Consider the following 14193-nt stretch of genomic DNA (forward strand, 5'->3'; position numbering starts at 1 on the left):
TATTTTAGCATTAAAAATATCATTTGGGTTAAAAAGCTTCTACATATTGGTGTATTAACCATTGCAGAAACATAAAAAATGATTTTCGTAATTACTAATGCTATTAATTTAGGGAAGCTGTGGCATAAACATTACTTTGGTCTAATAAATTTGTTAAGCACTGTATATATTATTTTTTATCTCATTTGATACATTAGGTGTTTTTGGTAACTGATAATCTACATTTTTATCATTTATGAGATTGTATTCAGAAGGTTTTTTTTTTGTCATTTATGATCATTTTGATTAGATAGAGGTATCAAAAAAGTATGTGATACCTCTAGCTTTAAGGGGTTAAAGAAGTAAGTCAAATGCCTTCCAGGATTAATAAAGTAGTTCTGACAGTGATTCTTCCTCTGATGTGTTTTTTTTTTAAACAAGTAATTCAGATTACAATAAGTCTGAAAACAACGAATTTGATGTAAAATAATAATAATGATGATAATACTAACAACAACAACAATAATAATAATAATAATAATAATAGGCTACGTTCGAAAATGTGTGGTAATGAATCGGGACAATGGTCACACATTTACACAAACACACACACGGTCAGTAGGAAGTAGCAGCACAATGAAGGGCCTTGTGTGTTTACGTTCATCGGTGTGTTGATGACAGGTATAAATCTGTCCTCGCGCGCACAACAAGGGAACACTTCCGTCTGACGGCGCGTCCAGCATCCTCACGATTCATCATATTTGTCATCAGATGTGCTGCTTTAAGAAACTTAAAGCAAGTCCAACACAAGTAAGTCAGGCAGGGATTTCACAGGTCATAGAAGTCAATAACCTGTATTTAACGGCGAGTGTTCATATTATCTTCCTTTTGGCTACTTATGTTGTCCTTACAGTATTTTTACAACACGTCTGAGTCTGATTAACAAAATTGATTAATCGACATTATTAATCATCACATCACAGATATGAGAGAACAAGCAAATTTCCAAGTTCCAATTAGCTTTTAAGAAATCAAAATGTGGCATTAATCAGCAATTTATTTGATTTTTCAGCCTGCTTCAATTTGATGTTTATGCTAAACACGATCATATTTTTCTTAAAACTGACGTTATTTAGCAAATGAAGCATAAAATCATATTTTCGATAGGAAGTTTCAGACAACCTAAACAAAAAAACCTTTTCAGAAAAAAAGTGTTGAGGATGAAGGCTTCAGCTTGAGTTTATTGTGAAGAAAACCAAGCACACTAAAGCAGCTGAAATGTTCAAATGTTCAAAATTACTGGCTATTATTTACGGGCTTTTAAATACCTTGAAAGCCGGAAAATTAGATTCAACTTAACGGTGATTGAAAGCGTTATAGGTGTTTTAGTCACAGAAATAAATAATTTTGGAATTAAATTTATTTTTAAAAGATTTGCAAGGTATATCATGATATAATAGTTATAATATAGCCTACATCTAAAGCATGTTTGGAGTAATACAACGTCAAACGTTTGAATATAATAAAGGTAAGTTTTATTCGATTCCATCAAAATTTTGTGAATAACAAGAATCATTAAAAAATATTTTGTTTGTTTTTACTCATTATCTAGTCATATTTTATTTGAAGGGGAAGAGGTAAATAAGTTTAGGGAGGGAGAGAGAGAGAGAGAGAGAGAGAGAGAGAGATGATAACAGCTGGATCTTGATCACGGTCTCTCACTCCTCCTCTCTCCTGTGTCTCATCTCTCCACTTTATTCTTTCTTTCTGATTTGGTTCCTAACAGCAGATCAGATCAGGACCAGAGATCTTTTCGGATTGTACTCAATCATACAGTTGTGTGTTCATGCTCATAAAGTACTCCAGAGCTTGAGTGCATCCATCCTTTTTTTATCAACACGGATGTCCAGCTTCAAGGAGAGGATATGTATCAGGGCATAATGACAACCAACCACGGACCCCCCTCCTATGAGGCCGGATTCCTCCACAACACCTCCGCGGGCACCTCTCCGGTGTACGTGCCCACCACCCGGGTCGTCACCCCCATGATCCCGGCGCTACCTTACCTCCAGGCGTCCGGGGCGTCGCAGCAGAGCAGCCCGGGGTCGAGCCACTCTGTCTGGGCTCAGCCGGGCGCAGAATCGGTGTCCTCGTACAACCACTCCTCCCCGGTTTCCCCGCGGTTCAGCTTCTCCACCAGCCCTCCTCTGTCCACCGGGGTGGCCTCAGCCCGGGAGACGGCTGCGACTTCTTACGCCAGCCCGTTAAACATCTCCGCAAACGGAAGGGAGCACTACGGCGCCCGGAGCCTCAGCGGGTCCTATCACAGCCCTTATCCGGCATACATGAGCCCCAACGTGGGGGGGACCTGGACGACGTCTCCGTTCGAGAGCCCGGTCCTTCACGGGCTCCAAACCGGGGGTCCTCCTGGTCCAGCACGACACCCAAACATAGGTGAGACATGAATTTATGGTAAAAGGTAATTATAACGTTTTCCGCTCATGACAAACCTCTTTAGACGAAGCTAGCATAACTGTGAATTAGTCAAACTGATAGCGTCAAGAGAAAAAAAAGAGCAGAGTATGAGTTTTAAATGTTTTACGTTTATGGATCATTTGTAGTTGTTATTTTTTAAAGCCCTTTAAAGACTAGGCCTCTTTACGAGGATTGATTAATGGCAAATTTGACATTATGAGCGTATGTAAACACAAACGGTTAAGACAGATAATAGGCCTAAAGTTAAGTTTTTCGTTTTGCTAAATAGGCTAAGAAACTGTCTTAAAATTCATGAGGCGGGGTTAACGTAAAAAAAATATGCATTCCATCGCTTAAAATAGGCAATTAATTCTGCCATATTGCTTGATATGCTAATAAAAATGTAAAAAATCGCCTTCGTTTAGACCTACAGCAGAAACAATCTATTTATCATGCTTTATCAAGTTACTTTTAAAAGGAAGAAACAATAAGATGGTGGATTAAAATGAGATATTATAACAGATTACAGTTATTGACAAGGGTTTAAATATAGGCTAACTTTAATTAATCTTAATAAAAGTAAACACTTTTGCTCTTACAGTGCGATTTACCCTAACATATTTCATGTGAGGTATTTCAGCAGCATATAAAATTATTACATGTCTCTTAAATAGGCCTAATGTGAGGTTTTTTTTTTCCTCTGGCTCAAATTTTCTGAATTTCTGCACAATATTTAAATAAAGCTGCAGGTGTGGGCCTAAAATGATTTGACAGGCTTAGCATAAATCTAGAAACAAAGAGCTCTTAGAGGAGGTTTTGTGAGTTATTGTAGCGGTAGAAAAGTTGCAATGGGCTATTATTTTCCATGAAATTAATTCCTCGTTCTCTTTTTTTAATCCAATCATTTTATGTTAAAGCCACAGGTTTTAATAGAAATAAATGAACAGTTCTTGTCCTGTTCCGGTATTTAAAACAACAGCATATCCTTAGTGACAGTATCGCTTGAATCTGATTGGCTGCGTCATGTTCGTCTAGCAAGCAACACCACAACAGGCTAACTTTGCATTACTGAGTAAACTATACTTATACATCGCCAATTACCCGTGTGTTTACACATGAAAATAACATACAGACATCAATCATTTTCGAGGCTGTTATTTCTTCATTTTGACTTCATAAGACATAAAATGTAGAATATTTCTTTTTATATATCAAGGCTTTTGAATTATAAAAAGAGAATAGAACTCTTATTAAAATTAAGCAAGTGGCCAGATTTTTTAATTAATGATTTAAACTGAACTCTAACTTTGTATATTTTAAATAGCCAAACACAATATAATGGAGTTTGTTTATGAATCATTGAAGGATAATTGCAGTGCTGTAGTTTAATATTTAACTGAAGTTGAATGAATCACACTTGCAGAGATAATTTATGAGTATTGTGTTTGACTGCAGCCTCATGAGGAGGTCAAGTCCTTATTTGATTTTAAGGTTTTCCCAATAATTGAACGTCATTTTAAGGAGCTTCTGAAGACATAATAGTCTTGTTTTCATTCAACAACATTCAGGGAAGGCCGCTTACATGCTGTTTCAGCATGTGCTTCATGTGTCTGAATCTATCTGCTCACTGCAGGTTTAACTGAACTCTGGACTGAATCACTACTCATTGATTTTGCTGGCGTTGTCATTTTTCACTCGTTTTATTATCTTCTTCTATTATCTACATTTTCTGTACTGCCAGAGAGTGTGCTGAAACTTTTTATAAATGCTTTCATTTTTAAATTTTCACATTTTATTATCACATCATTCACAGGCTAATCTGTTAGGCTGGATCATAACTTCCATATCAATCAGTATTAATCAAATCAACAGCTGATTAACAGCTGATTATTTCTTATTACACAACTTGGAGAAAATAAAGATTGGTCCTGTGTTGGTGAGTCTCCAATTAGTATGCAAATTTAAAAAATCATGAATATTCCTGTTCACAACAAAGAGATGAAGAGAGAAAATGATCAGCTGCAATCAGAGTGTGATAGATAACAGTATTGATCCGGGATGACCTCTTCAACTGATCACACTCAGCTCACAGAACAACCTGTTTGATCACTTCTCTCTCTCTCTTTATGTGAGATTGGTTTACAGTCGCAGCAGATTAAATCAAACGGCAGACTCTGATTGGTCCCTCAGACAGTGAAAGTTCCTGATATTGGTGAATAAGAGGGACAGAAACTTCATCGGCTGCAAAGGAACTCACCATCAAAGAATTATTCAATCACAAGATTGAAAATAAACTATTTAAAAATGACCAAAAGTGAATCACATTTTCATGAAACATCAATGTAGCTTTTGTGTTACAAATGGCTAAACAAGACCTATCACAACACTGGCATAGGAACAAAATTGAACACAACAGCCTACAAACCATTTAAACCAAGTTATTTAGATAATTTTATTGTGAGAATAGAAGTAGAATACAACTGATTTACATAATAAAACGTTTTTGCAGCTTACTTTCATTACAGTATAAATCTCACATGACAACTCTGCATAATTTAAAACTAAAATATTTTGGTATATTTTACAATAAAAGGTAAAATATACAATTAAAATGCAACATAGTGTGGCAGCGGGTTATTTTTCTGTAACAGTGAACAGTGAAGAAGCAAAAAAACAAAAAAAACCCTGATTTTTATCAGGTGCTTGGGAGCATAAGCACCTGATAAACAGTTATATCTGACAAGTTTTTACATCTCTGATGCAGCCATGTTCACATTTAACATAATACTTTTGCAACAATTAAAACAATTATATGTTGACTTTCAACCCACATATGTGTTCATAAAATGTGTAAATGTATTAAACATATAGACTATACAAGAATTAAAAATATAGGGAAAAAAGGTAAAAGTAAGAACAAGGTTTATCCCTGTAAAGCAGGCGTTAAGATGAAAATATGACCGATACAGAGTGTTAAAAATAGTCTAAACATTAGGCCATTTCATGAGGATAATATTAAGTTTGGTAATTTAATTTTAAAAAGTGTTAGTTTTTTATCAATCTTAATTTACTGACAATTAAAAAGGAGCATTTCTCTGAAATGATTAATAGGAAAACAAATGTATAGTTCAGCGGTGAATCAACCTGATATAACCTTCTATTCCTAACAAGCAGGACTTCATCTATTAATGTTGCGCATGAGTCATGATGTGATATTTTTCCTTTCTCATTAACGCAGTTAACGAAAATGAAAACCAAAGAAGCTGCATCCCATTCTGATGCTGTCATCTTATTTTTCCATTTATGTTTTTTTTTAATCTGATGTCTTCAAGTGAAAACTAATCAGTGACATAAAAGCTTATGATGTGAAAGTACACTTTTTCAGATGGAGAAATGATTTACACAGCAAAGCAAAAATACTACAATAATTTACAAAGCAAACTAACTGAAGGTGACTGCTTTAATGAGACCACATTAATGAGCCCCTTAACAAACCTGCTGTGATTACTTTAAGCTGAACACACAGACACTCTACGTATATCCAGCAGTGGCTTTAGTCATTTGTAGGACCTGGGCAAAAACGTATAAAGGGCCCCTCCACATTTAATTAAAAAACAATCCAATCGAGTTAACAACATATTTTGATGCATCTTTTTTCTGGTTACAAAGCTACAGAACTACAGGACATACCTGCAGATAGAGCTTCATCACTTAACACTTCATCTCATCATATCTACATATTTAAGCATGTCTCTGGACCAGGTGTGACTTACAAACATAAAAATATGGATCTGCTCTATTGCCATAAATCACATATTTTCATTTATTGCATACCATTTAACATACAGTAGTCTACCAATGTGTTTGTCTGTAGGATCTACCAGAGAATGATTTGCTTGATATGAAGCCATTTTGGGCCTTTTGAGGGACTTTCAGCTTGCCAGGGGTGGCTTGCAGAGACTTTTTAAAATAATCAAAATCTATGCCGATGCTATTTTATTAACTTTTAACCATTTATTCACCCTCAAGGAACATGTCTTCATTGGACAATAATTGTAGACGTATACCAGATATTTTTATGCACACCTATAATAACTATATCCTGAGGATCCTCGGAGCAGAAGGCTCCTGGCATTTATCCATCTTTGCCTTATGGTAAATCTGCCTATGCATCACAGTCTATAGAGTCTGTTTCACCTTTGACCTCTTTAAGTGTCTCTGTGTGTTTGTTAGCTGCAGCCTGATAAAGACACACACTGGCATCAGGGCTCCATCAGATACACACACACGCACTGCAGTTATTCTGTTGTGTATTGTCTTGTGCTCCTGTGTTGTGTTGGCTAAATCTGCTGCCTGGCTCAAGGTTAGTGTGCCCTGCAGAGCTCTGTTTGGCCCTCGGCCTTGGAGAAAGGGGTGCAGGGAGGAGCACAGGGAGGACAGATTCATGCCACCTGAATAAGGATCATCATGAACAATGGAGTGCTTAATGAGAAAAAGGGGACATGATTCATACGTTATTTTTCTTGCCACTAAATCATTGTTTTCTACATTTTCTAAAGGCATTCTTCTCCTGAAATTAATCTCTATACCTCACACAACTGTTTCTTTGAACAAATCATAATATCAATCATCTGTCATTTGGCATGTTATCTAAGGTAGAGAGACTGAGAGGGATATGACAGACAAAGAGTCTCTATTAGAAATGATGGAGCTCTATTCTGTCTCTATTTCCAACTGACTATTTATCTCATGGGGCTGTGAGATAAGGACAGATTCCAAGCAGCTGTTGGATTAGCCTGTAGGACTGTAGACACTGCCTCCTGCTGGTGGAGAAATGTCACTGCATGTGATAATCACCCTGTCAGTTACAGTTTTTTTTGATTGCTAAAACACGATTTTGAAAACAGGGCCCATTTTGTCAAAACACCACACACAATTCAGACAACCACACACACAAGTAGCAGAACACCTCAGATCCTTTGCAAAATGAAACACTGTTGTAAAAACTATACACTAATTTATAAAAAACATATTTTGTTACCATACGTAACACACACGTTTTATGACTTAATTCTGTTTGAACAAGTTATACAATGCTGTTGCTAACCTAAAACACTTTTAGCAATCCTTTTTTTTATGCTTTTATTTTTTTTTACGGTGCACTTTTAGCAATTCTACTTTTCAGTGATTAGAGTACTGTAAGTGAAGTACACAGAGAAAGTGCAAGTATACAATAAATTCACCAAACACGACACAAGACCAATGCTGCAGACTGATGAAAATATAATTTATTTCTCTCCATTTACCCAAATCAGTCAACATGGAGAATCACAACAAAACATGTCTCATGTTCATGCTACTACAGTAGTGTGCATAACACTGTAAGCTCAGCAAAAATCATAAAATACTGTATCCAGCACAGGTTACATTTACAGTAAAAAGAAAAAAAATCTGAAAAAAAAAAAAATGAAAATACAGAATAGAAAATACTAGACATTATCTCTTCACCTAGCTGGATCTGGCCAGAGAATTTCGTCAACATCACAGGCGATATCCTCATTGGCAAGACAAGAGAAGAACCGTCTTGAATGTTGAATCCTTCCTTGCACAGCTGCGGCATCGATTTGATCACAGGCCTCCTCCATGGCCTGAATGAGGGGTACCTGAGCCTGGGGCCAGAGTACGTAAACCCTCCACTGCCATGCCGAGAAAAACTCTTTGATTGGGTTTAGATGTTTTTGGTGAATTTGGTCCTCTTCTTCTTTGAGAATGTTCTCTTTTTGCTTTAGGTCTTCCTTTTCCTCTTCCTCCTTCTCCTCCTCTGTGGATTCCCCCTCTCACCCTCACTCTTCTTCTTCTGACTCCTTCCATTTTGGTTGAAGACAGGTGAACTCACCTGCTGCATTTTTAATAGTGCTTAAACCTGATTGGTGTGTCTACAATAAAGTAATCGTGTGTTTGTGCACCTGTTGGCTGTGTTTAACCAATGACTTATTGGTGTGGTAATTTTGGAATTGCTTTGCTTTGGAATTGCAAGGAAGTGACATCGTAAAAACATTGGTGCAGTTTAAACAGTTGATCACAAACTTTAGATGCTTCCTTTAATCCATGTTCCTACTCCCCAACTCTCATGCTTGAAAAAAAGCTTAGGATGTATCTTTATGGGTTAAAAAAAGTCAAAACACCTGTCATCATCAATCATTTGAAGGTTTTTTTAAACATTGGTTTGATTTCAGCATAAATCTCAAATGTTTTTATTTTAATTTAAGTAATATTGTGCATATATTCTTATAAACATTGGTAATGTATACCATTTGAAATCATTTTTAAAAATCCTTCTTTTTACAAGGTGACTGGCAACCCCCTCTTTGTGTCTCGCGACCCCCAAAAGGTCCTGAACCCCATGTTGAGAACCAATTTTGTATCCCTACAGCAATGTTAATTAGAAAATTATGATATGCAGATTGTTCCATGTAAAATAGTTTCACTTTAAATCCATCACTGACATGGACCTTTTTCTGCACTGTGACTACTTTAATGTGTTGATCGACACTTGAAAAGATTTAAAAAGCAGAGCTTAGGGAGCTCCAGTGTTTATTTTTGAGACAGTAGCAAGTTGGCAAGTAGAAATACTAAATTTGCAATTAAATTTTCCAATAGTAACATTTGAAAAACAAAAAAATGTGCACACCTGACAGGTACATAGGAGAGAAGTCAGCAAACAAAACACCAAACACTCCGGCATACTTCTTCAGCAAAATTCCAAGATTTGCTGCATCGCTCAAAACGTTGTTACTCAAACCTTCAGCAGGTTAGTTTGGCATCAGAATAAACATAATGAAAGTCTGAGCACCAAATTGCTCTGAAGCAGCTGGAATAGCAAAAGCAGACAACGATGTGTCAGTCTTTTCCTTCTATTACTGTCCTTTAAAATTCTTTTATTTTCCCAGAATGAACATTTGCATCTCAGTCATGCATACTGTATGGTATAACTGGGATTTTCATCTGACTTTCCATCCGTCTATCACAGTTACTTGAATTTAATCTGAAATTTCTTTTGGAGGTCTTTTTCCCCTCGTCCTCTTCTTCCTCACACACACCTTCCCTCCTTAGAAAACTGGCTTATAGTGGTTTCATCTAATCATTAGCAACAGTCAGTTTTGACTGGCAGTGATTGAATGATGACAACTGTGCTTCTGCCACCAGTGGTCACCATTATGCATCACAAGTGCATCACAATGCAAAATGTTTTAGAGAGTGAGATTGTGTTTAGAGTTTTGTGGAAAAAGTGAGTAAGTTTTGCAAATTGTGTCTAACTCGGTAAAAGTGTTTCAGGCTTGGCCAAAAGGGATGTCAGTTCAGTAAATGGGTTTAGGTAACTGACCATTTGGTTCAGAGGGATTTAGTGTTATAGCGTTTGGAAAAACTGTATTGCCCCGTTACTTAAATCAACCCTTTAAAACGCATGTTGAGGCACACTTTGCGTTACCATAATTCCAGGACTGTTTGTGTTATCCGTTATTTCACCTTTTCTCGCAAAAAATCTAGCATTAAGTTCCCCCTTTTTTGTATTTCTTCATTTTCAACTGTTAAAACACCCTTAACATGCAGTAAAATGTAAATAACTGCCATATATTTAAAGTTCCAAGTATTGTGAAAAAATGGGCAAAAGCACTAACTCACAGGACATTTTCTGGGCCTTTAATGGTTAAAATAAGAAAAAGACTCCAGAAACTCAGGAGTTAAAGGGTTAAGGATTTGGTGCAGATTTTTTTCCTGTAATAAAGCAGTGTGGAAAAAAAACCCAAACAGGATAGAAGTTGTTATCCATAAGAATCGCAGACAGACATGGGCTCAGTTTGATCAGACAATATAACCTGGATATTAGTCAGCACAGTGGTTCTCAGCTGGACTAGCCTCAGAACTCAGTCCACCTCCTTAGCAGGAAATCACAACCTAAATTTCTGACAACTTTTAACCATTCAAATTTATTTAATTTAAAAATGTTCAACTTTGGGCCTTAGATTGATTAAAATAGATGATTAAACAAGGATATGGGAGAAGCCTGAGGACATGCTTTTTTTTACCCTGTTTTGCACAGATAATTTTATTTTTTGTCTGGAAAAAAATGAACATATTGCCATGGAAAAAATAGCTTTGTTATCCCAAAATGATGAGGTTTCCCTCTGGTCCTGAGAAAAAGATAAAAAGGTACCTGTTGTCACAGAAAAATTGAGTAAAATAAAATATATGGATACATGTCCTCTCAGTGTTTCTATACATCATAGACTGAAAAATGTTTCTGGGCACATTTTTATAACCCACTGAAAATAGCTCTGTGACCCAATTTTAGGCCCTGACCCACCAGTTGAGAACCACTGCCAACATGCCAGGATTTTAAAGTCAGTTGAATTTCCTGTGCGATAAAGCAATAAAACACTGAGCTCTGCCTGTCAGTTTTATCATCATAAATGACCTAAATCCTACTATCTAAACATCAACTTCTCAGCTATAGCTCCAACTTGACTGAGCTTCATTTCATTTGTCCTTTCAGAAGTTTTAAAACACTTCACTGCAGCTGTTTAACCCAGATAAGAATAAAGAGAATTGATGTTACTTAAGATTTAACCCCTGTTTATCTGTTCCTCTTCAGATCTATTTGATGACTTCGCTGAGGGCAGAGAGTGTGTGAACTGTGGTGCGATGTCCACCCCTCTCTGGAGGCGAGATGGTACTGGCCACTACCTGTGTAACGCTTGTGGACTGTACCACAAGATGAATGGCATCAACAGACCTCTTATCAAACCTCAAAGACGCCTGGTGGGTGACAGCAGACAACTTTTCACTACTCCTTATTTTGTTTATTTCAATGTGTCCTACTAAGAAGCAACGCCACATGTTACAATTTCTGAAATAATTTCAGGCATCTTTCTTTGTCATGGTTAAAAATTTCTCTCGACTCTTGAAAAACGACAGCACTGACATAGTTTACACTCCTGCAGTCTGCCTCAAGGAGAGTGGGCCTGTCGTGCACCAACTGTCACACCACCACCACCACCCTGTGGCGGCGAAACGCAGAGGGAGAGCCGGTGTGCAATGCCTGCGGCCTCTACATGAAACTCCATGGGGTAAGAGAAAAATATGTAATCAAGTTTTACTTGAACTAAAAACGCCAATATTAGCTCATGGTTTACAAGCAAAAAACTATTGTGGAGAAACTTACTGTAGGAAAAACTCTATCTGAGAATCATAATGGTGACAAAGTGTAAAGTGGCTGTGATCTCTAATTAGAGCTAAATTAAATCTCCTGTGAGCAGTATTTGGTTTATGTCAATATTGGCACACCTTGTAAATAAAATGGTGCTTCCTGTCTCTTTAGTGTTCATGTGTTTCTTGTCTAAGGGGTGTCTTCTAAAAATATACTGCATCCTGCTTTCTTTTAGAAGTGAAATGGATCAGTCACTAAGAGTAACTGCTGTGTGACACAGTGCAGCAGCCATGTCTGGAGTGTAGTTCCGGCTTTGCATTTAACTTTAAAACATCTCTGTCTCGTAATTTTCCATGATTATTTCATAGCGTGGTGAATGTACAGGTCACAACTTGTCCACGAGAGCGTTTTGGAGTTGTTGGATTGTGTATTTGATGAGTTTGATGAGGGAAAGCAAAAAAATACCGTCTGCTAACATAGCGTTAGCTGTGCAGCTGGTATATCGGTCCCTCCAGATCTAGAAACAGCTTTCACCGACAACTAAAGGAAACAAACCTATTACTAAGACTATAGGAATTATGGCAATGGGCAAATTTGCCAAAATGTTGAAGTATCCCTTTAACATTTGTAGTATCTCATATCTTTTATTGTTGACCAACTGATTCTTGATCAACGGTCTAAACACTATGAAATTGTTCACTACAGTAACATGCTATATAGCAGTGACAATCATTCCCAAATAGTTACCAAGAATAAAGATATGACACATTTTGACAGGTACCACGACCCCTGGCCATGAAAAAAGAAGGGATTCAGACCCGCAAGCGCAAACCCAAGAACCTCAACAAATCACAAACTGGTGAGTTTCAAGCCATGTGTGTTTTAATGTTGCAAATATGCTGATGACAGATGGATAGGCACCTCAGAACTTCTGATTTATGAGGTGTTATTTTTTAGCCCCCAGTTTTTTAACCTCCCCCCCAAAAAAACTTTTGCAGGGATGTGCATTGTTGTAACTATTACTGCCAGTGCACGTGTAATGACATCTGTTCTGTGACCTCAGGCAGTGAGGGGACCCCTGTAACACCCGGCAGCACTCCGCGAGCACCCACTACCACAGAGGAGACTCGACAGATAAAAACAGAGCCGGACACTCATAGCTTATACACACACCATAGCTCTCATACACAGGTGGGACATCTTTGCTGTCGTGTTTTGGGAATAAATGTGCAAAAAGGGATTAAGGATTTTATTAATAATGACAACTGGAAGGCAGTCTAATAAGGCCATAAACCCTGAGGAGTCTCATAACCAATATCTCTCTCACATCTGTATCTCCAGATTTCAGCCCTGCCTGCCTACATGACAACTCAGAGTGGAGCCCTTCCTCTAAAGATGTCCCCTGGAGGCCACAGCGGGTCCTCTAACTCCAAAGCTGAGCCCTGGAACAACCTAATCCTGGCCTAACAGACCAACAACCAAACCTTTAAGACCAACCAGTCTATACTGACATAACTCTCCAGGGAGACCAGGGCCAGCAGAAAGCAGACTGTTGCTATGGATGCAGATGTTTAGTCACATTTAAGACTAAATTGATGCAGTGTCTGCAGCACAACACTGGGGGACGAATCTGTGGGTGCAACATAGAAGCAAAGGTGTTAAACAGGACTGTTCTCTGCAACAATCACACCAGAAAATGGAGAAACATGAGAAAACCTTTTCGTCTCTTATTTTTTGTGCAGGTAAAGTGGTTAACAGATACTGTAACGTTTACCAGTATTTGTTTTAGTAATGGTCTGACATTTTTAGTTATTATATTTTATTTTTTTCATTTTCATACAATGGTGCCATAAAATGTTGAACTCAACATGTTGAAATTGCAAAAGCAGAAATAAATACCAACATAAGCAGAGGAATAGTTCCAGGTTGACTTAAAGGGTCAGTTCACTTTCATAGAAAAAACAAAAAACATTTACTTTCATGGCAAGTTGTATCCAATAACGCAATGGTAGCATCTTGCTAAAGACCAAGCCAAGTCTACAGAGGATTTCCTGTTAGCTTCACCTGCTGTCCCTGCCATTACTCTGTTTCTTCCAAGCACCACCATGTCATCTTGCAACCTGATTTGGGTTTGTGTTTAAATTGTTGCTCGAAGATTTAACTGATGATGAGTGTTGTGGCTCGTACACAGAATCTAGAAAAGCACTTTGCGACTGAGTTTTTCAAAAGCTGTCACAAGTCCTTCAGCCACATGTTCACATCCAGTATACAGTTGCACAGAGAAAAACAAAATATCACCATTAAAACAGAATACCACAGAATGTTATTTGGGTGAACTGGCCCTTTAATTATGCCCAAAAACGGCAGCTTGTTTATACTGCCACCTGCTTGCTATGAATGTAAAGCACAGTGTGATTTCAAGTGCATGTAATTCTGCAAATAACATCTGACAGAGCATTTCTCTCAAAGTTATAAGAGAGGAATGTTTATCCATCACTCCTTTATGATATGACCTTTAACATGATCTCCAG

General features: G+C 37.5%; 1 protein-coding gene across 2 annotated transcripts; it reads left to right on the forward strand.

The window, feature by feature from the left end:
* Nucleotides 1–1732: 1732 nt before the first annotated feature.
* On the forward strand, nucleotides 1733–13855 carry gata4 (GATA binding protein 4). Of its 2 annotated transcripts, XM_041804745.1 has the most exons (6): nucleotides 1733–2433; nucleotides 11108–11274; nucleotides 11457–11582; nucleotides 12440–12521; nucleotides 12726–12853; nucleotides 13004–13855. In XM_041804745.1, the coding sequence occupies exons 1-6, from the start codon at nucleotides 1905–1907 to the stop codon at nucleotides 13127–13129; spliced, it is 1158 nt and encodes a 385-aa protein (XP_041660679.1). In that variant the 5' UTR covers nucleotides 1733–1904; the 3' UTR covers nucleotides 13130–13855. The 2 variants fall into 2 exon arrangements, with proteins under 2 accessions (XP_041660679.1, XP_041660680.1); XM_041804746.1 differs by lacking the exon at nucleotides 12726–12853.
* The last annotated feature ends 338 nt before the right edge of the window (nucleotides 13856–14193 follow it).

The sequence above is a fragment of the Cheilinus undulatus genome, linkage group 14, assembly GCF_018320785.1.
Source record: "Cheilinus undulatus linkage group 14, ASM1832078v1, whole genome shotgun sequence".
NCBI lineage: Eukaryota > Metazoa > Chordata > Actinopteri > Labriformes > Labridae > Cheilinus > Cheilinus undulatus.